Below are 24,044 nucleotides of genomic sequence, written 5' to 3'. Positions count from 1 at the left end.
TTTAATTGGTTGCGGGGGAAAGGAGTGAGAGATGGGCCATTTTTGAACTTTTCTTTTCCTTTTATCTTCCCCAACACCTTTTAACATTGAAACACCCCTGACCATCCTGACTGGTTCATCTTTTAAGATCCAGTTTGGCCATTCGATCCGATGAGTCTATACCAGCCCTCTGAAAAGAATCCCACCCAGACCCACATCCCCATGCTATCCCAATAACCCCGCATTAACTAAGGCTAACCCACCTAGCATACACATCCCTGGAAACCTCGGGGCAATTTAGCATGGCCAGTCCACTTAACCTGCGCGTCTTTGGAATGTGGGAGGAAACTGGAGCACCCAGAGAGAAGCCACCTACTGATTGAGTGAATGGGGAAGATGATTGCTTTTGAGGGTGGGAGCTTGGATGAGTGATTGGGGAAGGTGGATAGGTGTTAGAGAGACTGGAGGGGTTAGTGAGTGGAAAGGGTGGGAGAGTGAATTGCTGGGAGTTGTGGGTGGATAGGTGTGTGAGAGAAACTGGGGAGGTTGGTGGGTGAGTGAGTGACTGGATAGTTGATTGTGTTGGATTGTGCTGGATGCACCCACCTTTCCACTCCTCCTCCTCCTCCTCCTCCGGCCACATGTTCCCAAGCTCTGAGTGTGCTCCACCAGAGGTGAATGAAGATCAGTGTTAGTTAAAATCAGCTCCATTGTCATTCACATTCACTTGTGGTTGGAACTTGAGGTCTAGTCATTTTCTCTCTTCGCTCTTTTCTCTTTATCATAAACGGAGAAAAAGGTTTTAGTTAGTCCTGCTGCTTAGCATTTTTGAATGGTCATTTTATTAATTACACATCTAAATTGTTGATTTTTTGCTTTGGGATTTTTCTTTTCTGAAATACATATACTGTTGTGGCAAATCTTATGTTTCTGAAATTTGCTTAGCAGTCCTCCAGGTGAGAGAAAAGTTAAATTGGTTTCCCCACCCACCCTTCAACCCCTGCAACAGCTTGTCAAAAATCTTGGACAAACCACTTCTTTCAGATGACCTACTTCTAGAAGACATATTTGGTGGTGTGCTATGTAAACAGAAAAACGGAAGCTGCTTTCATTAAGACAATTTTTTCATTTTACTTGTGTCTTAAGCATTGCTTCATTACTCGGGATATAAAAGCTCAGAACTCCTGGAGTCTGTGTCATGTCCATTAAATTAAATGTGCTGATGAAAGCTTTACTTCAACTTTGCAGACTTACTGCATTACCAAATATTGAACATGTAAGGGTCCAGTCTCACTAAGTGAAAGTGAAGGCTTACTTATGGGAATAGTCGTTGACATACATAAAGAGCATTGTGTCAGGAAAGACGTAGCAATGGAACTTGCTTTTCTTTGATAAAGTTCATCATCATCATAGATGAACTTTATCAAAGAAAAGCAAGTTCCATTGCTACCTCTTCCCTGACACAATGCTCTTTACGCATTTCCACAAACAATTCTTGCTTTGGGTAAATAATCTTGAATAGCAATCTTTAGTTAGATGAGGTGGTTTCAGGATTTCTTGATCTGCAAGGTATTAATTAACTGGGTGGGTATATATCACAATAAAAAAGTGAGTAGAAAGACAAAGATATGAATAAGCTTGTAATTGTGTTATGTATTTTGATGTGAATATTTATGTTTTACAGAAATTATTTATTCTGTGATCAACTTAAAGCACATGTTTAAATTTTGAAACTCATAAGCAGAATGCATTGACTTTTTTTTCAAGATGCAGGTGTCTTATAGACAATTCTCTATGCTCATTAACGTAGGGGAGGTGATGGCCTGGTGGCATTGTCGCTGGACTATTAATCCAGAGACCCAGATAGTGTTCTGGGGACCTGTGTTCAAATCCTGCCATGGAAGATGGTGGAATTGGAATTCAATTAATATCTGGAATTAAGAATTAAGGGACTATGAATCCATTGTTGATAATTGGAAAAACCCATCTGGTTCACTAATGTCCTCTAGTGAAAGAAACTGCCATCCTTTCTTGGTCTGGCCTACATGTGACTCCACACCCACAGCAATGTGGTTGACTTTTACCTGCCCTCTGGGCAATTAGGAATGGGCAATAAGTGCTGCCTAGCCAACAACACCCTCATCCCATGATTGAATAAAGAAGAAAAAAATAAAAAGGTGTTTCCACTAGTGGGGGGATCTCGAACTTAGTTACAGAATAACAGTACACTCATTTTAAACTGAGATACAAAGGAATTTGCTCTCCCATGAATAGTGAATGTTTGGGATTCTCCGTTGAAAAGAATTGTGGAGACATTTATATAAATCACTGAAAGTACTTAAATTTGAGATAACTTTTTGAAATATCTGGGACTCAGTGACTCATCTGAGCTGACATGAAAGATGATTGAGGCCTCTGGCAGATCGACCATGATTTCACTGAATGGCAGGTAGGCTTGAGGGGCCAAATGGCCTACTCCTGCTCCTATGTCTTTTGCTGTTATATAATTTTTAGGGGTGGCACGGTGGCTCAGTGGTTAGCACTGCTGTCTCTCAGCACCAGGGACCTGGGTTCGATTCCGACTGTCTGTGTGGAGTTAGCACATTCTCCCTGTGTTTGCGTGGGTTTCCTCCGGGTGCTCCGGTTTCCTCCCACAGACCAAAGATGTGCAGGCTAGGTGGATTGGCCATGCTAAATTGCCTGTAGCGTTCAGGATGTGTAGTTTAGGTGGATGGGTCTGAGTGGGATGTTCTGACGGTCGGTGTGGACTTGTTGGGCCGAAGGCCTGTTTCCACACTGTAGGAATTCTATGAGTATAAGTCATGCTTTTCATTCAGGAGGACTGTGTTCCTTCTGATGGATCATGCAGCCATTTCTGTTGATTGTTCTAATTGCTCAAATCAAGCAATGACCCCAGTCTTCCATTCAGCTTTACCACCACTCACTGTTTTCAAAATTTCACTCTCCACCCTTCAGGTTGCAACAACACACTTGCTCGTTAATAAACATTTCTAGCATTAAATCTAAGTATTCCATCTGTGTAATGATTATTTATTTTCTTTCACTGAGAACTTCCTATCAAGTCATTTATTTTTCTTTCTAATATTATCCTAATGACAAATAAAATGTGAATGATTTTCTATTTTTTACATGCAAATTGTAACTTAAGGTAATTTTTAAGGGAAGTTCATTTGAAACTATATACTTAACAGTATTATTGTTTGCTTTTAGACTTGAACCTGTTGCCTTCAGCAGGCTACTTTCACCATATTGCTTCACACTTTGAATGAATCATTTTGTCTGAAGGAGGCAAAAGGCTAAAATCTAAATGTTTTAGTTGCTTTGCACTAATAAAATTTTGGGGTTTTTTTGCAAGTATTCTAACTTCTGTGAATTTTTTCTATTTTGTTGTCTGGTTATCTGTTCAAAAATGGATGTTTACTTTCAGAGTCCTTGTAACAGTGATGGATCTGTGAGTTTCTAATATTCTTTCTAGACTTCAGAATGCCTGTTCTTGTCTTATATTTTCCTTTATTTCATCATTGTTCCATTTTTGCTTCATCCTAATGACATATTAATTTCTGAGTTGGAAATAATTACATAACTGTTTTAAAATATTTTGAAATAGTTGTTGATGGTACCTGTAGAATGTGGTAATACTAATCAGTTGTGTTCACCAACTGAAATGGTGATGTGACCAACTGTACAATTTTTTTGAAGGTAGCTGTGCAAGAATCCCTATGTGCTACAGATTACATTCTATAGTGAACAATGTTGCTCAACGTTTATAGCCCTTCAAAGAGCTAACCAATAAAATGCAAATCAGTTTCCTATCTCTGCTACCTTAGTTAAATGGCAATAAAGTAAAAGGAATTCGAAGATTATTATAGCGTTCCATTATTTTTGTCACAACAAAAAATAGCATGCTAGCATTGGAATCATTTTGAAGACACATTGGTACTTGAGCAGTTTTCAGACTGCTAATTTTCTGATTGAAATTAATGAACAGAATAACTTCTTTCATTTTAATAATCTGAATATCTCATCGTTTGGAAACCCCCTTAACAGTGGTTTGTGATCTTGGTTAATGCCAAGCAGTGTTCCTTTATCTATACAGCAATGCTGCTGATTGGCACCCTGAAACTCAGAAGTTTGCAGTGAGGTTTAAAGCAAATTAGGAAATTGAAACCAAAATTGATTCCAGCAAAAAACGTTTGATATACCAACCAAGCTGGCATGTGGTTAATACACATGTTTTTGGACAAATACACCATGTCCTCATGTTCACTTCATATACTGATCACTAAAGCTGATTTCACTGTATACTAGTTGTATGGCTTTCATAAAACTGAAAAGATATTGAAAATGAATTCTTATACTTGATTTCAGTTGAGAAAGTCTTATAAATATTTATAATATCAAATCATACTGTGGCCTGGATTTTCATTAGAAATAATAGTGAGGCTATAAAAATGTCTGAGCCAGTACAAGTGCTAATGCACTTTGTTTCCACTGACCTCAATATCCAGAATGTTTAGGCCTTAAATTTCACTCTGTCAGCCCGTATAAATAAGGAAGTGTGAATTACTTGAAAACCATTCTGGTGCATTGTTTATATGTCTATTGGTTCTTCTGAGCAAGCTTAAATTTAAGAACGTCTTCTTTTAACATTTTATTGCACTTGTTTTCTAACAAATAGTTTCAAACTGAAACATTAATTTGCCTGGTTGACTTGCATTCGGTGTATGAGGTAATTTTAGCATGGAGCCCTGCCTTACTTTGCTTGTCATCATCTGCAGTGCATGTAACCTTTACAAGTGACATTTCACTCTACTAATGAAAAGCAGAAAATACTCTAATCTGCAAAGGCGTTGCGATTGGAAAGCTGCTGATTGTTTTCTTCCAAATTTATTCATAGCTGCTGCATGTGTTGCTGGTTCATTAATATCAAAACAATCCATTTAAACAATGTTCTTTACATTCCTTTCAAAACAGGCATCATCTATGCTGAGAGCATCCGTTGTTCCTGCTATGTAAGTGATATAAATAATTTGAAAGTTTCAAGTTTGTATCTTTTCTTATATTCAGGCATCCCAGTGGTGCTGTTTAAGTGCAGTTCTCTGATGTTGCCTGGCTTACTGTGTTCCTCCGGCTCTACAGTGACTCTAGCATCTGCAGTTGTTACTATCTCCAGATATGAAGTGCTGTTTTTGCTATTTATAGTCACGTCCATACAACTTAGGTGTGCCTGTACTTTTCTGTAGTTGTAATGCACTATATTTACTGAAGCAATAAAACATTAATGACTCAGTTACACCATTTACATAACTATGGAAACTGAAGTTACAAATTTACCTGTTCCCTTACAAAGGTTGCTTAAGGTCATAGTTGATTTTTCTACTCCAAAACCTTATTTTCAGTTATTTGTAGCATTTGTTCTCTGTGTTCGACTCTGGTTTGCAGTATTTGCTCATGTACAAAGACTTCATTTCTTATCTTTCACTTCTGTTTTCAGTGATTTTTTTTCTTACGATTGTAAAACATATTTTCTTCACTTCCATTACTTCACACAGTTACTTGCTGTAGCTGTTGGTGATGTTCTTCTTGAGAGCTGTTCTCTTCTTTGGTTGGCACGGAGGTTCAGTAGTTAGCACTGCTGCCTCACGGCGCCAGGGTCTCTTGGGTGACTGTTGGTGTGGAGTTTGCACATTCTCCTGGACAAAGCGGAAGAATTATTGGCTTTTGTCACACTAGATGGATGTTATTAGTGCAAAGTAATTTGCATTTGGAATGAAAAATGCACAGCAACATTCCAATGATTAACCACTCAAATTATTAAAGGACTACATCTAAATCAGTAACTTGATTATTTGTAGCCAAACCTGGGAAGAACATTTACACCACTTGATTGAACTGTTTATTCAGCTATAAAAAGCCATTTGGTTATAAATCTGGCTAAAAGTGAATTTCCCAAGGTAAAGGTGGCTAAATATCCACAGGCAGCAGGTAAAGGTTAAAGCAGAGGCCAGGTTTTGGCGCAATATTCCAGCAAGAAGGATTAATGATTGCCGATTTTAGGTCTCACTCCCCAAATGTGGGTGTTCTAGTGCTGTGATTTAAGCACGCCACAGACAGCCTCAAGCTTCTTCCCAGAAGCGTCGGCGAAGGACCCCAACGACTGACAGCAGTTTCTGGAGGAGCATTGGATGGGAAACAGGAGGTACAGAACTGATGCACCCCCAGGCCCATAGCTCCAGCTTGACATGGCAGTTGCAATTGTGGCAGCAGCGGAGGCCTGTTACAGACAGAGCAGAGCCTATTTCAGAGACTCCGGCCGATGTCAAGCAGGGACTGGAGGAGCAATGGAGGAGGAACAAGAAGAAAGAAAGCTGAACTCTATTGTAGTAAAATCTTGCATGATATTCAGCGTTTCAAGATGGCACTTTGTGTCTAACACGTGAAAAAACACTTTTCACTGTATTTTTATGTACATGTGACTGTAAATCTAAATCTATTAGGGCCACACTGTGGTACAAGGCCATGTAGCACTGAGAGAGGTGAAAGTATGGGCTATTTTAGATTTTCCCAAGCTTTAGGTGAAACATGAAATTTTTGAGTTATGTTGGCATGAGTGGATTTTGTTGTTTTAGGTTAAGTGAGTGGGCAAGGGTCTGGCAGATGGAGTACAATGTTAGTAAATGTGAGGTCATCCATTTTGGTAGGAATCACAGCAAAATGGACTAATACTTAACTGGTGAAAAATTGCAGCATGCTGCTTTGCAGAGGGACCTGGTGTCCTTATGCATAAATCACAAAAGGTTTGTTTGCAGCAGGTAATTAAGTCAAATTGAATATTGCCCTTCATTGCTAGAGGGATAGAGTTTAAAAATAAGGTGGTTATGCTGCAGCTGTTTAGAGTACTGATTAGGCCACACCTGGAGTATTATCTATAGTTTTAGTCTCCTTCCTTGAGAAAGCCCATACCGGCACTGGAAGGGATGCAGAGGAGGTTCACTAGTTTGATTCTGGAATTGAGAGGGTTGGCTCATGAGGAGAGATTGAGTAGGTTGGGTCAACACTTATTGGAATTTAGAAGAATGAGGGGGGCTCTTATAGAAACGTATAAAATTATGGAGAGAATAGATAAGATAGAAGCAGGGAGGTTGTTTCCACTGGCAGGTGAAACTAGAACTACAGGGCATAGTCTCAAAACAAGGGGGAGCAGAATAGGGATTGAGTTGAGGAGGAACTTCTTCAACCAAAGGGTTGTGAATCTGTGTAATTCCCTGCTGTGAAGCAGTTGAGTCTTCCTCGTTGAATGTTTTTAAGGCAAAGATAGATAGGTTTTGAACAGTAAAGGAAATAAGGTAATGGTGAGTGGGCAGGTAAGCAGAGCTAAGTCCACAAAAAGATCAGCCATGATCTTATTGAATGGTGGAGCAGGCTCAATTGGCCAGATGGCCTACTCCTGCTCTTATTTCTTATGTTTTTATGTTTGTTTCAAGTTTCAACACCATGGTTACGTTTTTAATCAACTTGTTCAAAAAGGCAGATAATTTGAAAGGATGTAAAAGTGTCAAAGTGCCTTTGAAAACTTAAAAGCTGTACTGACAACCACTCTGGTTTTAGCTATGACTAGTTATGAGAATCCATTCAAAGCGGCTGTTGATGCAAACAACATTTGTGTAGGCACTGTTTTACTGCAGGATGATGAGATGGGAATCCAACAGCCTGTTAGTTATTTTTAGAAAAACTAACCATGTCAACGAAAATGTTCAAGAATTGGAAGAGACGTTGAGTCTTGTATTGGTTCTACATCATTTTGATACAGATGTTAGCAACATTGTGAACAAAGTTGTTATTTATACAGACCACAATCTTTTGATTTTCTTGGAAAAATTTCAGGACAAGAATTCGGAATTGTTTCACAGAGCTTAATTCTCTAACCATAGAAATTGACAGTTGTTTGTGTGTATGAAGTTGAAAATGTTACAATGTACGTGTTGTTGAGAGTACCTTTGAAGGTATTGAGTTTGTGTAATGTCAGCATAAGTGGTGTAAAGGTAACTTTTTTGTCTTAAAGATACAGCTAAATTGCTCTTTGTAGAGAAGGTGCTGTAAGAGTGTGTGAATGCTTTTCTTTTAGTGAGAGACCACTTAGCTAAGATAAAGAAAAACCAAATATGACCTCCCAAGGCTGTTTTCAGTCTGCGGTCTGACTTGTTAGTGATAACATCATCTTTGTTTATAACAATATGGTGCTCAGAAAAATAAAATTGCAATTACAAATGAAACAACCTCAGTGGAACTACTCAGTACTGTGAACAATGAACCGGCCTCACTCTGAATTAATTCAATGAAGTGCTACCCTGTGGCCTTGGTTGAGGTGAGGGCAGTGCTTTTATCTCTTGTCTCCGGATGTGGCTGCAATGCATATGGTGATTGTCTTCATCATGCCCAAAGGCTGCTGCACTTGTGTTGTTGTAGGCATAGTCTCTGGTGGTAGTCCTGTTACACAGATAATCCCTCTGTTACGGGAGACAAGGAGACCCAATGATCTTGACAGTGTCCATAACGGCTGGAACCATCATCCACTGTGGTGATTGGCTTGCCCTTGGTGTAACTGACATGCCTTCTCAACATCTCACCGCTGATAACCTCGACCGTAGGCTGTATGTATTGTGGCATGCATTTTGTAAAAGCCAGTAAGCAGTTCTTGTTTGCGCTCCAGATTGCATTGTGTCGTCTGGCTCTGCATGAAATTAGCCCTTTTTCATGTAGGCAAACCTTTTTTCCACGTTGGTGCGCACATGCTGAATTAATTTTCTAATTCACAGTTGATGATTGCTTACTACCTCAAAGGACTCATAAAACATGCGAGAGTATAGCTATTGCTGCTGAGCAGTTGTGTATCTAACGTTGTGTGAAGGGCACTTCACACAGCTATCCCTGTCTCTCTCATCTTTCCCTGCACACCCATGACATGCTCATCAACCAGTTCTAGCCAATCTTTATGCCTGCAGAGTTCTCTCAAGGTGGCTATATCTGTGCAGGTGGAGGTTCTCTTGCTTTAAGGTATCCTCTGACAGTACTTGGCTTGTTGCAGATATGATGGTCTGTCCTGACTCAATGTTTTAAGCTGTGGGTGACACAAAGAATGATCATGAGAACTAGAACCGTTAAAATGGAAGTCTCTGTGGCTTCCTAGTGCATCAGATAGACTGGCATCTACTAACTTGTCAATCTATAAGTTCTACTTTCCATTCTTTCTCCCCTCCAGGAATGCCCATCTCACATTTTCCAACTTACTTGTAGTAAACCACTGGTGTCCAGCTCTTTCAACTGGGCCTTTTTGAGAGTCCCTTTTTCCTGCAAGGACAAATGAGACTGAGTTAGGACACTGCTGGCATCTGTAGACAGTCCCCATGAGTCATTGACGTGAAAAGCTGCAATATCAGTACTGACAAGTTCTCAACAGTGCTATGGTCCTGAGCTTTCCTGAGGGGTTAACTATGTACATTTGGCAAGATTTCTCCCACATTCAGGAGCAGCATACATCCCTTAGCTTCTTCAGCTGGAATTTCTGGTGATATTTGAAACTCAGGCCCGTCCTCCCTGTCTGGCATTCCACTCACCTTGATAGAACAGACTATTCAACTTTTTCCTGCACTGGTTCCAGTTGCTCCAGACTAAACTCTATAAAGTCATGGTCCCCACGACATGAGTGCATGTCAACTTGGGAGTCTGGCCTTCTCCTACCACCATCCAGAAAGAATGTATCCCACCTCACTGCTTTCAGACAGACTTTCAGGTTGGCAAAACCAAAGTGATGGATAGGTCCTAGTTTTCTGATGTAACAGTTTACTTTATGCCATTTCCCCACCTTCTTTCTGTTATACTGCATGTTTTTCCGGTTCCCTCTTGTGTGTCCAAATTGAATCTACGAAACCCTTGGGTTGTGTATTTCAAATTCTAGTCACTTGCTGCCTGAAAAAGTTGTTCCTCATGTTGTCATTGCTTCTTTTGTCCAATTGCCTTAAATTTGTGCTCTCTCTAGAACTTGATTCTTCCACCAATGGGAACAATAGTTCCCTATCAACTTTGCCCAGATCCCTCATGATTTTGAATACCTTTATCAAATCTCTTCTTAGCCTTCTCTGAGGAAAATTGGCATACCTTCTCCAAAGCATCCAAATAACTAAAATTCCCAATTCCTGGAACCATTCTTATGAGTCTCTTCTGCATTCTCTCCAATTCATTCACTCCCTTTCTAAAATGTGGCGCTGAGTATTGTATCATTTTAAGAGGGATATTACTAATGAGCAAATAGCCAGAGTGTAGAACATATGACTAGCAGCTGTTGTCAGTCTAACCTGCAGATGCAGTGTGAAAGAGCTGTGCTTTCCTGTATGAGTAGTTGCTGAACTTTGTAATAAATCTTCAAGCGGACAGAACTAATGCCTGTCTTCCAGTCCTGGAATGAGATTGGAAAGTTTGTTTAAGTAAACAAAAGCACAACATGATGATCAACATTGGTTTCACTTAGATGACATGAAGACATGAATGTGAATTTGATGATCGTAGGAAAATCTTTTGATAAGGAATGAAGTGTTATCAAATGTACAAATACATTGAAATCCCAGGAGGCAAAATCACATTCAAATTGTGCTGGCTGAACAGTGAGTACAGTCAGATAGATGGTTCATGCGAGCAATGTGTTGGTTTTAAATTGAGATGTGAAAGCTATAGAACAGTCGAGATGTCCTCGGGTACCATTCCATGCTAAATGAAGAAGCACCTGAAACGGCAATCATACCAGGTTCACAGCTATAAACAGAACAGGGAAGAAGCGGGAAAAAAACACACGAGCGACACTACTTACTCTCTCCACGGAATAATAAGTCCCCTACACGTGGTAAGTATTCATAAAAGACAGGGTATCATCTTCTTGATCTTCCAAGTCCCTAACGTGAATCGGATGTCTTATCCAAATTTAGGTGTGGTAAACAAAGGATAGAGCTTTGCTTTTCAGATTTATTTGTTGCAGAACTGGATAAGCAAGCAATGAAGATAATGATAGTTCCTGATGAAGCGGGATTGCACAGACTCAACAATTCCTATGACCTAAGTGGATCAGAAAGACTCTGCTAAGCTGTGGAACCAGACGATCAGCTTTATGTAAAGTGAACTTCTGAGTTCACAGTTTGGAGGGGTTTCTGAGGGACAGGATTTACATATATTTGGAAAGATAAAAACCGATTAGGGATAGTCAACATGGCTTTGTGCATAGGAAATTATGTCTTACTCACTTGATGATTGAATTTTTTTTGCAGTAATGACAGAGGAGATTGATGAATGCAGAGCAGTGGATGTTGTCCATATAGACTTCAGTAAGGTGTTCAATAAGGTTCTACATGGTAGACGGGTTACCAAGGTTAGAGCACATGGAATCCAGGGAGAGCTAGCCATTTGAACGCAAAATTGGCTCAAAGGTAGGAGACAGAGGGTGGTAGTGGAAGATTGTTTCTCGAACTGGAAGCCTGTCACCAGCGGCGTGCTGCAAGGATCCATGCTGGGTCCATTGCTTTTTATCATTTATATAAATAATTTGGACGTGAATGTAGGAGGTATGGTTAGTAAGTTTGCAGATGACACCGAAACTGGTGGTGTAGTCAACATCGAAGAAGGTTACCTCGGAGTACAATGGGACCTTGATCAAATTGGCAGACGGGCTGAGCAGTGGCAGATGGTGTTTAGTTTAGATAAGTGTGAGGTGCTGCGTTTTGGCACGGCAAATCAGGGCAGGACTTATACACTTAATGGTAAGGTCCTGGGGAATGTTGCCGAACAACGAGACTTGGAGTGCAAGTTCATAGTTCCTTGAAAGTGGAGTCGCAGATAGGCAGGGTAATGAAGAAAGCATTTGGTATGCTTGCCTTTATTGGTCAATGCATTGAGTATAGGATTTGGGAGATCATGTTGTAGCTGTACAGAATATTTGACGACTTTTGGAATACTGCAGGCAATTCTGGTCTCCCTGCTATAGGAAAGATTGTTGTGAAACTTGAATGGGTGCAGAAAAGATTTACAAGGACGTTGCTAGGGTTGGAGGGTTTGAGCTATAGAGAGAGGCTGAATAGACAGGGGCTATTTTCCCTTGAGTGTCGGAGGTTAAGGGGTGACCTTATAGAGGTTTATAAACTCATGAGGGGCATGGATAAGGTGAATAGCCAAGGTCTTTTCCCCAGGGTAGGGGAGTCCAAAACCAGAGGACATATGTTTAAGGTGAGAGGGGAGAGATTTAAAAGGGACTTAAGTGGCAACTTTTTCACGCAGAGGGTGGTGCATGGATGGAACGACCTGCCAGTGGAGGTGGTGGAGGCTGGTACAATTGCAACATTTAAAAGGCATCTGGATGGGTACATGAATACGAAGGGTGTAGAGGGATAGGGGCCAAATGCTGGCAAATGGGACTAGATTAATTTAGTATATCTGGTCGGCATGGATGAGTTGGACCAAAGGGTGTGTTTCTGTGCTGTACATCTCTATGACTGTATAACTCAAGTTGACACAGGAGAAGGGCAAATACCTCATTATTCAGAATTCTGAATATTAAACTTTGCCGATAAACCATTACCATTAAGAAAGCTCTTAAGGAAGGATATTTTATATATACTCAAGAATAACGATCAACATGTGTCGAATTACTTAAAAAGGCATTGTCAGAAGAGACCTGCGCTGTACTATGTACTTGCAACACTATTATCCAAGGAGACAGACCATCTTGGAGCTTGATGCATCTCTCAAAGGGCAAAGAGCATGCATTTTACAAGTTGGCCTCAAAAACTCTATCACACCGGTAATCAGTTATTCAAATATATAGCATGCGTCATTTGTTCGAGTATTCAGTATCAATACAACCCAGTTCAGTATGCAAATCATTAAGGAAACTGATCAGAAATCATTGGAAATTATTTTTCTTTATTACTCGTTCATAGGATGTGGCCTTTACTGGTTGTGTCAGCATTTATTGCCCATCACTAATTGCCTTTTGAGAAGGTGGTGATAAGTTGCCTTCTTGTGCTACTGCAATCCTGGGAGTGTAGGTATGCCCACAGTGCTGTTAGGAAGGAGGTTCAGAGATTTTGATCCAGTGACAGTGAATGAATGATGATGTTAGTCAGCTTGCTGTATGGCTTGGAGGGGAAGTTGCAGATGGTGATGTTCCCTTGTGTTTACTGCCTTTATCTTTCCAGGTGGTGGAAGTCACAGGTTTGGAAGGTGCTTTCAAAGAAGTCTTCATGAGTTACATCAGTAACATCTGCAAGAATTGGAGAATGTGGATTGGGTGCGGCTGTTTGAGGGTAAATCCACATATGATTTGTGGGAGTCTTTTAAAGACTAGTTGATTAGAGTGCAGGACAGGCATGTTCCTGTGAAAATGAAGAACAGGAATGGCAGGATTCAGGACCCTTGGATGACAGGGGAAATTATTAGCTTGGTCAAAAAGGGAAGAAAGTATACCCAAGGTCTAGGCAACTAAAAACAAAGACCTTGAAGAATACAGTGAAAGTAGGAAAGAGCTCAAATGGGGAGTTAGGAGGGCTAAAGGGGGCCATGAAATCATAGACTCCCTACAGTGTGGGAGCAGGCTGTTTGGCTCAACAAGTCCACATGACCTTCCGAAGAGCATCCCACCCACACCATCCCATGACTCTTTCCCTAAAACCCTGCATTTCCCATGGCTAATGTACCTAATCTACACATTCCTGAAGACAATGGGCAATTTAGCATGGCCAATCCACCTAGCCTGCACATCTTTGGACTGTGGGAGGAAACCGGAGCAAACCACGCAGACAGAAGGAGAATGTGCAAACTCCACACAGCCAGTTGCCCCAGGATGGAATTGAACCTGGGTCCCTGGCGCTGTGAGACAGTAGTGCTAACCACTGAGCCACTTTGCTGCCTTGGCCAGCAGGGTTAAGGGGAATCGTAGGCATTTTCTACATATATTAGGAGCAAGAGGGTAGTTAGGTAAAGAGTAGGCCTACTCTAGGATAAAAGATGGAGGTTATGTATGGAGCCAGAGGAAATGGGTGAAATCCTTACCGTGTACTTTACATCAGTATTCACCAAAGAGAGGGATATTGAGATTATGGAAACGTGTGTGTATACTCTTGGGCAGGTCAACATAATGTAGGAGGAAATGTTGGGATGTCTTGAAATGCGTTAAGGTTGACAAATCCCCAGGGCCAGATGGGATCTATCGCAGGATTCTACGGGAAACAAGGGAGGAAATAACTGGGGCCTTAACAGATATCTTTGTATCCTCTCTGGCCTCAGGCGAGGTTCCAGAGGACTGGAGAATGACCAATTTTCTTTCTTTGTTTAAGAAGAGAAAGCAAGATAATCCAGGTAATTACAGGCCAGTGAACTTGACATCAGTGGTAGGGAAGCTGTTGGAGAAGATACTGATAAACAGGATTTATTCACATTGGGAAGCAAATAGACTTGTTAGTGATAGGCAGCATGGGTTTGTGTGGGAAGGTCATGTCTCACCAAGTTAAATGAGTTTTTTGAGGAGGTGATAAGAATGATTAATGAGGAAAGGGCAGTGGATGTTGTCTCCATGGACTTTAGTAAGGCAGTTGGTAAGGTACCTCATGGCAGGCTGATACAAAAGATAGAGTCTCTTGGGATCCGGGGTGTGCTGGCTACGTGGATACAGAACTTGCTTAGTCATTTGAAGACAGAAGCAGTGGAAGGATGCTTTTCTGAATGGAGTTCAGTAGCTAGTAGTGTTCTGCTGGGATCAATGCTGGGACCTTTGTTGTTTGAAATATAAGTGATCTGGAGGAAAATGTAGCTGGTCTGATTTGTAGTTTTGATGATGATACCAAAATTGGCGGAGGTGCAGATAGTGAGGAGGATTGTCAAAGGATCCAGCGGGTGATAAATAGATTGCAGATTTGGGCAGAGAAGTGGCAAATAGAGTTTAATCCCGACAAATGCAAAGTGGTGCATTTTGGAAGATCAAATTCAGGTGCAAATTATACAATAAACAGGAAAACCCTTAGGAGCATTGACGCACAGAGGGACCTGGGTGTACAGTTCCACAGATCCCTGAAAGTAGCAGCATAGATGGATGAAGTGGTCAAGAAGGCATACAGCATGCTTGCCTTTATCGGCTAGGCCATTGAATATCAACTTGTTATGTTCCAGCTGAATAAACTTTATTTAGGCCACGTTTGGAATATTTGTGCAGTTCTGCTCACCACACTACCAGAAGGATGTGGATGCTTTGGAGACGATGCAGAAAAGGTTTACCAGGATCTGGAGGGTTTTACTTATGAGAAGAAATTGGACGACCTCAGATTGTTTTCACTGGAAAGATGGAGGCTGAGGGTGACCTGATAGAGGTCTATAAAATTATAAGAGGCATAGATAGGGTGAATAGCCAGAGGTATTTTCCCAGGGTGGAAAAGTCAGCTCCAAGAGTGCACAGGTTCAAGGTGAGAGAGGGTAAGTTTAGGGGAGAGGTGCAGGGAAAATTTTTCACACAGAGGGTGGTAGGTGCCTGGAACACCCTGCCAGTGGACATGGTGGAAGCAGGCATATTAGCAATATTTAAAGCATATCTTGATAGATACCTGAACAGGAGGCGAACAGAGGGCTAGAAACCACATACGGGCAATAAGTAACGGGTCGAACTAAGGATTAGGAATCACCACAGGCTTGCTGGGCTGAAGGGCCTGTTCCTGTGCTGTATTATATTGTATTGAAATTCTAACAGCAGCCCGCTCAAGTATTGGGAAAATCCAGGCTACAAAAAGGAATCATTTTTATTGATTAGGATTGCATAAAAATGTGGTCAAATTTTGTCTGACGTGCATTACATGTCAGGCATTGGGGAAAGCCTAACCATTAATTAAACTTGCACTTTTAATTCCAATACTAATTTTTGAAGAACCATTCAGTCGGTCTTAATAAATTGTGTAGGACCCCTGCCTATAACCAATAATGGGAATCAGCCCCTTTAATGGTTATGTATGTTTTTGTAAGCATTTCTGAAACCGTGCCTTGAGGAAAAATTACTGCTAAATTAGTTGTGGAAAAGTTTGTTCAAATTTATTTTATGATATTTACCACACCAAGCAGTACAATCACATCAAGTTTCAAATTTTATGTTGTAAATATTTAAAGAGGTGATGATTAGTTTGGGAATAAAGCAATTTACATCTTCCACTCATCATCCACAATCTCTGGTAACTCTCTCTGGTATTTAACTAATGTAAAATGACAATGTTGGGGCAGATGAAATTCTACTCTTACTACATGTTTCAAATTCTTTCAAGTTATATGTGGCTTGATTTATTCTATTTTATTTTAATTTCTTCTGTGCAAAAATTTCTGTTTTATTGTTACAAATGAATCTTCAGCATTGCATGCTGTGTCTTAGTGCAAGATCACATCATTAATCAAAAATAAAACAAAATATGATATGTCAAGCCACGTTTCATTCTGGGGTCCGACTTGTCTAGAAATAACATCAGATGGAATCATAACACCTAAGAAAAATCTATCTATCCCTATCTCAAAAGCTTCATCTTTCCTTGCATCCAGACAGATTTCTGTCTGATTGATGTGTGAAAAATATTCTAATTTCTCTCCTAAGTCGTCTAACTCTGACTTTAAAACTGCGTTCCATCACTCCTAATTTCCCAATTAGAGAAAATAGTTTCTCTATATCTAGCCAATAGAATTTTTAAATCAACAGATCACTCCTCAATTTTCCATACATAAATAAAAACCAGGTCAGAAATCACACAACACCAGGTTATGGTCCAACAGGTTTATTTGAAATCATGAGCTTCCAGAGCATGACTTCACCTGACAAAGGGGCTAAGCTCCGAAAGCTTGTGTTTTCACATAAACCTGTTGGACTATAAGCTGATGCTGTGTGATTTCTGACCTTGTCCAACACCAGCACCTCCACATCATAAATAAAAACCAAGCTTATGCAATACATCCTCAGAATTTAATCTTTCATATCCTTATATCATTCTTGTGATATATTTATTATTCTGTGAAACAAAAAGTGGCATGAGATGGAGTTAGTTGAATTCCTGAGTATAATTACAAGTGCTATAATTGTTTATGTTTAATCTTCACGTAAGTAAGCTTTGTGCATGTTATGTAACACTCCTGGAGCAAGTGCTTACTTATGGATGTGGTTGTTAACATGAGACAAGTATCTGCAGTAGCTACTAAAAACAACATTTATTCACCACAGTTCTGGCTGGTTAACTGATACCAAACCACAACAGGTGTACAGCTTCAGCCACAATTGCCTGCTTCTGGGCCCCCGGCTTCGGGACAACATTCTTCAGAGGCCCCACTCCCAGTCTCCTGTTTTTCGAGGTTAGAGCCAAATCTCCCTTGCCTATATTGGAAAAACTTCTTGAAGTGGGGCTTGCTGAAGCACATTATTTCTGTTCCTGTTAGGATGACTTGCTGAGGCAGATAGATGCTGCACAAACTGAACTTGTCAAATTGGTGGTTTAGTCTTGTTTGGTTGATATCCAGAGATTTTAGCAATATTGCACTCCTACATTTAATGGTGTGTTGTGCTTAAGGCCAATTGTCAATAGTTCCCACTTCTTGCTGCCTACCAAACAAGGCCGGAGATCTACACGTGCTTTAAGCTGCAGACTGGGAAATCAATGTGCCTTGGAAGGCAGATTTTACTTCCAGTTTCCTCTCCACTCAGTATGCCGGAGGCTCAGCACCTTCATGAGTGTGATCGATCAACTTAACATATACTGTCCCAAACAGGATGTGCATCAGCAGAAGTACCGATGCATGTTTCTAGTAATCATTCTGAACTGACTTTGGCAAAGTATCTGAAGCTAGCAAGTGTGTTTAAGAGGATATTTATCCTATCTTGTAAACATTTGCTAATGAATGCAGTGCAATTAACAGTCCCTTTTCAGCATCACAAACCTTAATGCACCTCAGTAACATTAATTCAACATTAATCTTGTATAAATTGTAGGTAAAAATGAGTTATTTTTCTGTCTACCACTTGTGCCTCAAAGTGTTTCATTTACTTTCTGCCTGAGTTTGCATCCTCTGAATATTCAAGAAAAAAATACTAGAAATCTTTTGGAAAAAAGAGGTATTTCATAGAAGCAGTGAGAATAGTGGAAAAAAAATTGAATGTTTTTTTAATTCATTTGTGGGATGTGGGTGTCGCTGGCTGGCCAGCATTTCTTGCCCATCCCTAGTTGCCTTGAGAAGGTGGTGGTGAGCTGCCTTTTTGGACCACTGCATTCCTCCTGCTGTGGGTTGACCCACAATGCTATTAGGGAGGGAATTCCAGGTTTTTGACCCAGCGACAGTGAAGGAACGGCGATGTATTTCCAAGTTAGGATGGTGAGTGACTTGGAGAGGAACTTGGAGGTGATGGTGTTCCTGTATATCTGCTGCCCTTGTCCTTCTAGATGGAAGTGGTCGTGGGTTGGAAGGTGCTGTCTGAGGATCTTTGGTGATTTTCTGCAGTGCATCTTGTAGCTAGTACACACTGTTGCTACTGAGCGTTGGTGGTGGAGGGATTGAATGCTTGTAAATGTTTGCCAATCAAGCGGGCTGCTTTGTCTTGGATGGTGTCAGACTTCTTGAGTGTTGTTGGGGCTGCACTCATCCAGGCAAGTGGGGAGTATTCCATCACACTCCTGACTTGTGCCTTGTAGATGGTGGTCAGGCTTTGAGGAGTCAGGAGGTGAGTTACTCGCGGCAATATTCCCAGCTTCTGGCCTGCTATTGTAGCCACTCTGTTAATGTGGTGAGTCCAGTTGAGTTTCTGGTCAATGATAACCCCCAGAATGTTGATAGTGGGGGATTCGGTGATGGTGACACCATTGAATGTCATGGAGCGGTGGTTGGATTGTCTCTTATTGGTGATGGTCATAGTCTGGCATTTGTGTGGTGCAAATGTACTTGCCACTTGTCAGCCCAAGCCTAGATATTGTCCAGATCTTGTTGCATGTGAACATGGACTGCTTCAGTATCTGAGGAGTCACGAATGGTGCTGAACATTGTGCAATCATCGGCGAACATCCCCACCTCTGACCTTATGATGGAGGGAAGGTCATTGATGAGGCAGCTGAAGATGGTTGGGCCTAGGACACTACCCTGAGGAACTCCTGCAGAGATGTCCTAGAGCTGGGATGATTGACCTCCCACAACCACAACCATCTTCCTATGTGTCAAGTATGACTCCAACCACTGGAGCGTTTTCCCCCTGATACTCATTGATTCCAGTTTTGCCAGGGCTCCTTGATGCCACACTCGGTCGGATGCAACCTTGATATCAAGGGCTGTCACTCTCACCTCACCTTTGGAATTCAGCTCTTTTGTCCATGTTTGAACCAAGGCTGTAAGGAGATCAGGAGCTGAGTGGCCCTGGCGGAACCCAAAGTGGGCGTTGCTGAGCAGGTTATTTCTGAGCAGGTGCTGCTTGATAGCACTGTTGATAACACCTTTCATCACTTAAATGATGATCAAGAGGAGACTGATGGGGCGGTAATTGGCCGGGTTGGATTTGTCCTGCTTTTTGTGTACAGGACATACTTGGCAATTTTCCACATTGTCGGGTAGATACCAGTGTTGTGACTGTGCTGGAACAGCTTGGCTAAGGGAGCGGCAAGTTCTGGATCACAAGTCTTCAGTACTATTGCCGGAATGTTGTCAGGGCCCGTAGCCTTTGCAGTATCCAATGTCTCCAACCGTTTCTTGATATCACGTGGAGTGAATCGAATTGGCTGGAGACTGGTATCTGTAATGCTGGGGACCACTGGAGGAGGCTGAGATGGATCATCCACTCGGCACTTCTGGCTGAAGATTGCTGCGAATACTTCAGCCTTATCTTTTGCACTGATGTACTGGGCTCTTCCATCATTGAGGATGGGGATATTTGTGGAGCCGCCTCCTCCAGTGAGTTGTTTAATTGTCCACCACCATTCACAACTGGATGTGGCAGGACTGCAGAGCTTAGATCTGATCCATTGGTTGTGGGATCGCTTAGCTCTGTCTATCACTTGCTGCTTTCGTTGTTTGGCGTGCTAGTAGTCCTGTTTGGTGGCTTCACCAGGTTGACACCTCATCTTCAGGTATGCCTGGTGCTGTCCTGGCATGCTCTCCTGCACTCTTCATTGAACCAGGGTTGATCCCCTGGCTTGATGGTAATGATTGAGTCGGGGATATGTTACCTTCTCACGAACTGGATATTCCGCTGTTGAGAGAACTCCCTTTTCCTTTCTGAGATAGTAGGAACTGCAGATGCTGGAGAATCTGAGATAACAAGGTGTGGAGCTGGATGAACACAGCAGACCAAGCAGCATCAGAGGAGCAGGAAGACTGACGTTTCGGGCCTAGACCCTTCTTCAGAAAGCTCCACATCTCGTTATCCCATTTCCTTTCTACTTGGTTACAATGTTTTGCAACTATGTTTGTTATGCTGTAATGGGTAGGTTTGACATTCCACACAAGAAAGATGTAAGTGGCTTATATGTCCTATCTCTATTTGACTTACTTGCATGCAAAGCCAGAAAATTCCAATGCCCATGCTCAAGTGAAATCTCCAACTGGAGCACCCACTCAAAGTTAAGTGCAGGCCGATCAAAGGGAACTTTTATGCAGATATTTCACACATGAATTTTGTGATAACGTTAATGATTTTTCTTTTAATGTGCCATCTTATTAATACTATTTCTGTTTGTATATTTTCATTTGAATGAGGAATGAGAATAGCAATTAACAAATGTTAAATGCTATTATTTGAGTAGCTGGATTGGTTAATTTTATGATACTTGCTGGTTTGCGAAAGGTTGCTTTGAAAAGGACGTGACCATGTGAATGCCGAATTTTCTGGTGCTTTTTTTTAATTTAACCTATTTTTTCCTAATCAACCTATTACACATCTCTGGAGCAGGTGGGACTTGAACCCAGGCCTCTTAGTCCAGGGGTAGGGACTACCTCTGTATCATAAGAGCTTCTCAAATGAGATCATTGCCGGAGCTCAGCATTGAACCAGGGAACTTTAGATCTTCAGCCCAGCATTGTTCCAACTGAGATGCTTATGAATTCCTGATGGAATTCAGCTGACATTGATTTATTTGTGTTTAATCAATTAGCTATTTGGTTGAAATTAAATTGATTAAATTATTCATTATTAATTTTTGATAGACAATATGATTCCCTGAAAAATTGCACTTTGAGGTTTAAGTTAACTGTTTTGCACTTGCAATGCAATTTTTAAAATAATATTGATGCTACTAATTTTTTAATTTCTTTAGGAAATCAAAAGATGTACCTCTGTTACCATCTCTTGATTATGAAAAGTTGAAGAATGATTTGGTCTATGGAAATGATCGACTAAAGGCGCTTCTTTTGCAAGCACTACGTTGGGTGTGTATAAAATTGTGTTTAACTTCAGTAAATTATTCCACAGCGTCAGTTATTTCGAAGCTTTTGCCGCTTGGCTTGAGTGTGATGATGCATTGTTTCCAGTTTATACAATACATTCTGAATGTGGATAATAAGATCAACAACGTACAGTATTAACGTAAAATTTATGTCGATTGCTGAGATTTAATTTTGTGTTTACCCAATTCTGAAGCTGTATTTCATAATTTCCTTTCTTTATATTACCCTTGCCAGAAATATACTGTTCTCTAGCCTGCACATTTTCATGCATGCTTTCTTAAAGGTTATTACTTCTGCTGGCAAATATTTTGATGGATGCCAGTAGCCCTTTGAAAGCTTGGCCAAGTATCTGTTCTTCGGTGTTTGAAGCTATGCATTGAGTACTTTCTGGCTGTTTGTATACCCCGCTCCCTCCCCCACCAGCCGCCGGCCATGTTGAAGACACCTAATCTTATTGACCACATTTCACTTTAATAGCATTTTCTCTCTCCTCAACTTTCCTGAAAGAAATAAGTTCTTAGTTGAGCTACAGTTTTGTCCAGCCTCCCATAATTAAAATGTGAGCTGTGACCGTGAATATGGCATAAGAATTTGGAGCAGGCAATTCGGCAGCCTCGAGCCTGCTCTGCCACTCAATGTGATCGTGGCTGATCTCATAACCTTTCAACCCATTACTAATTAAAAATCTGTCTTTCTCCTCCTTCAATTTACTCCATGACCTAGCATCCACCGCACTCTGGGGTAGTGAATTCCACAGATTCACAGCCCTTTGAAAGAAGCAATTTCTCATCATGTTTGTTCTAAATCTGCCACTTCTTATCCTAAAACAATGACCTCTCGTTCTAGATTACCCCACAGTAGGAAATATCCTATCTTCATCTACTTTGTCAATATATTAGTATCTTGTGTACCTCATTTAGATTTCCTGTCATTTTTCTCAACTCAATAAAATATGTCTAAATTGCTTATTCTCTCTTCATAAGATAAATTCCTCACTTCTAGAATCAATTCAGTGAACCTCCTCTGAAATGCCTCCAATGCAATGACATCCTTCCTCAAGTGAAAGGGTCAAGACTGTACACAATACTCCACTAATGCCTTGTGCAGTTGCAGCAACACTTCCCTACTTTTATACTGTGTTCCTTTAGCTATAAATGCCATTTGTCTTCATTATTACCTGCTATACTTGCATACTAATTTTCTAGATTCATGTGCAAAGACATCTCAATCCATCTTTGTCGAAGCACTCTGAAGTTTCTGTCCATAGAGATTATAAATTGCCTTTATTTTCTTCTGATCAAAATGGATAACATTACACTTATCCACATTAAAGTCCATCTGCCACATTTTGATCCATTCACCTAACCTATCCATATCCATTTGTAAATTTCTTATTTCTTTATTGCGGGTTAGTTTCTCACCTATTTTAGGTCCTGTGCATAGTAGGTTATAGTACCTACTATTCCTGCATCTGACTCCCGTGATATAGATTGTAAATAGTTGGGGGCAAGGACTGAACCTTGTGGTACCCCACTAGTTATATCTTGCCAGCCAGAACAAGACCCATCTGTCATAACTGCCTGTTTTCTGTTGACTAGACAATTCTCTATCCAAGCTAACAAATTGCCCCTAAACCCCTGTGGCCTTACCTTGTGTATTAACCTTTTGTGTGGCACCTTATCAAATGCTTCCTGAAGTCCAGATATACTACATCTTCAAGATACAAATCATAGGCTCTTCAACTGCAGCAAGTGATGGAGTAATGTCTAAACCTACCCACTGCTGACAGAAGTCGCATTTGCAACAAATTTTGAAGTCTATCAACCCAGACCTGAAGCCTTGACCAATTGTCCCCTCCCTAAACTGAGGCCAATGTTATTGAAACCTCTTGAGGTTCTGTACCATCCGAATTACTTAGAATGAGTATCGAGAAATAAGAGCAATTAATACCTAATCTACTTTTATCAAAATTATTCATGACATCTTATGTGAGTGTGATGGTGGTGAACTATTGTTCCTTATCCTCTTGACCTCACTGCAATCTTGACACATTTGACAACATTGTTCTCTTCCAGGGCCGTTCCTCTGTTGTCCAGTTAAGTGGGACTGCAATATTCTTATCTATCTGGTTGTAGCCAGAGGACCATGGCTTTTCTTGCTGATCCCGCACCATTTCTTCGGGTGTTCCACAAGGATCTACTGTTTCTGATCTATTTATTGTATACATTCTGCTCCTCAACAATATCTCTAAAAGTACAGTCAGGTTCCAAATATATACAAACAATGTCCATAGTTAAATTATTACTTGCACCTGATTTCTCTTCCTGTTCTTATATTACTGTCACTGGCATAACTTCTCATCTCCAAACTTGACAATATTATTCAAAATATGTGTACTGATAGCACCAAACTCTGTCTCATCACCACTTTCTTCAATTCTTCACTGACTTTAGATCGTTAGTTCCCAAACTATTTTCTAATGTGCACCCACTTTCACACTTGGAAATTTATGTTACTCCACACGTTAGCAAAAATAAAGCAGTATGTTAGGTGCATAATTATTAAAGTTTGCATTATAT

At 40.7% G+C, this 24,044-nt stretch overlaps 1 protein-coding gene across 1 annotated transcript in view; it reads left to right on the top strand.

The window, feature by feature from the left end:
• LOC109913055 (lisH domain-containing protein ARMC9) overlaps window positions 1–24,044 on the top strand; it is a 93,415-nt gene that overhangs the window by 38,276 nt on the left and 31,095 nt on the right. The window contains 2 exon segments of the mRNA XM_048604585.1: window positions 4,975–5,012; window positions 21,336–21,447. Of these exon segments, the coding sequence (XP_048460542.1) occupies window positions 4,975–5,012; window positions 21,336–21,447 (150 nt within the window).

Source organism: Rhincodon typus, chromosome 13 (assembly GCF_021869965.1).
Source record: "Rhincodon typus isolate 14 chromosome 13, sRhiTyp1.1, whole genome shotgun sequence".
In the NCBI taxonomy this organism is placed as follows: Eukaryota; Metazoa; Chordata; class Chondrichthyes; order Orectolobiformes; family Rhincodontidae; genus Rhincodon; species Rhincodon typus.
The sequence above is the reverse complement of the archived record's forward strand: the minus strand, read 5'-3'. Positions and strand labels throughout refer to the sequence as shown.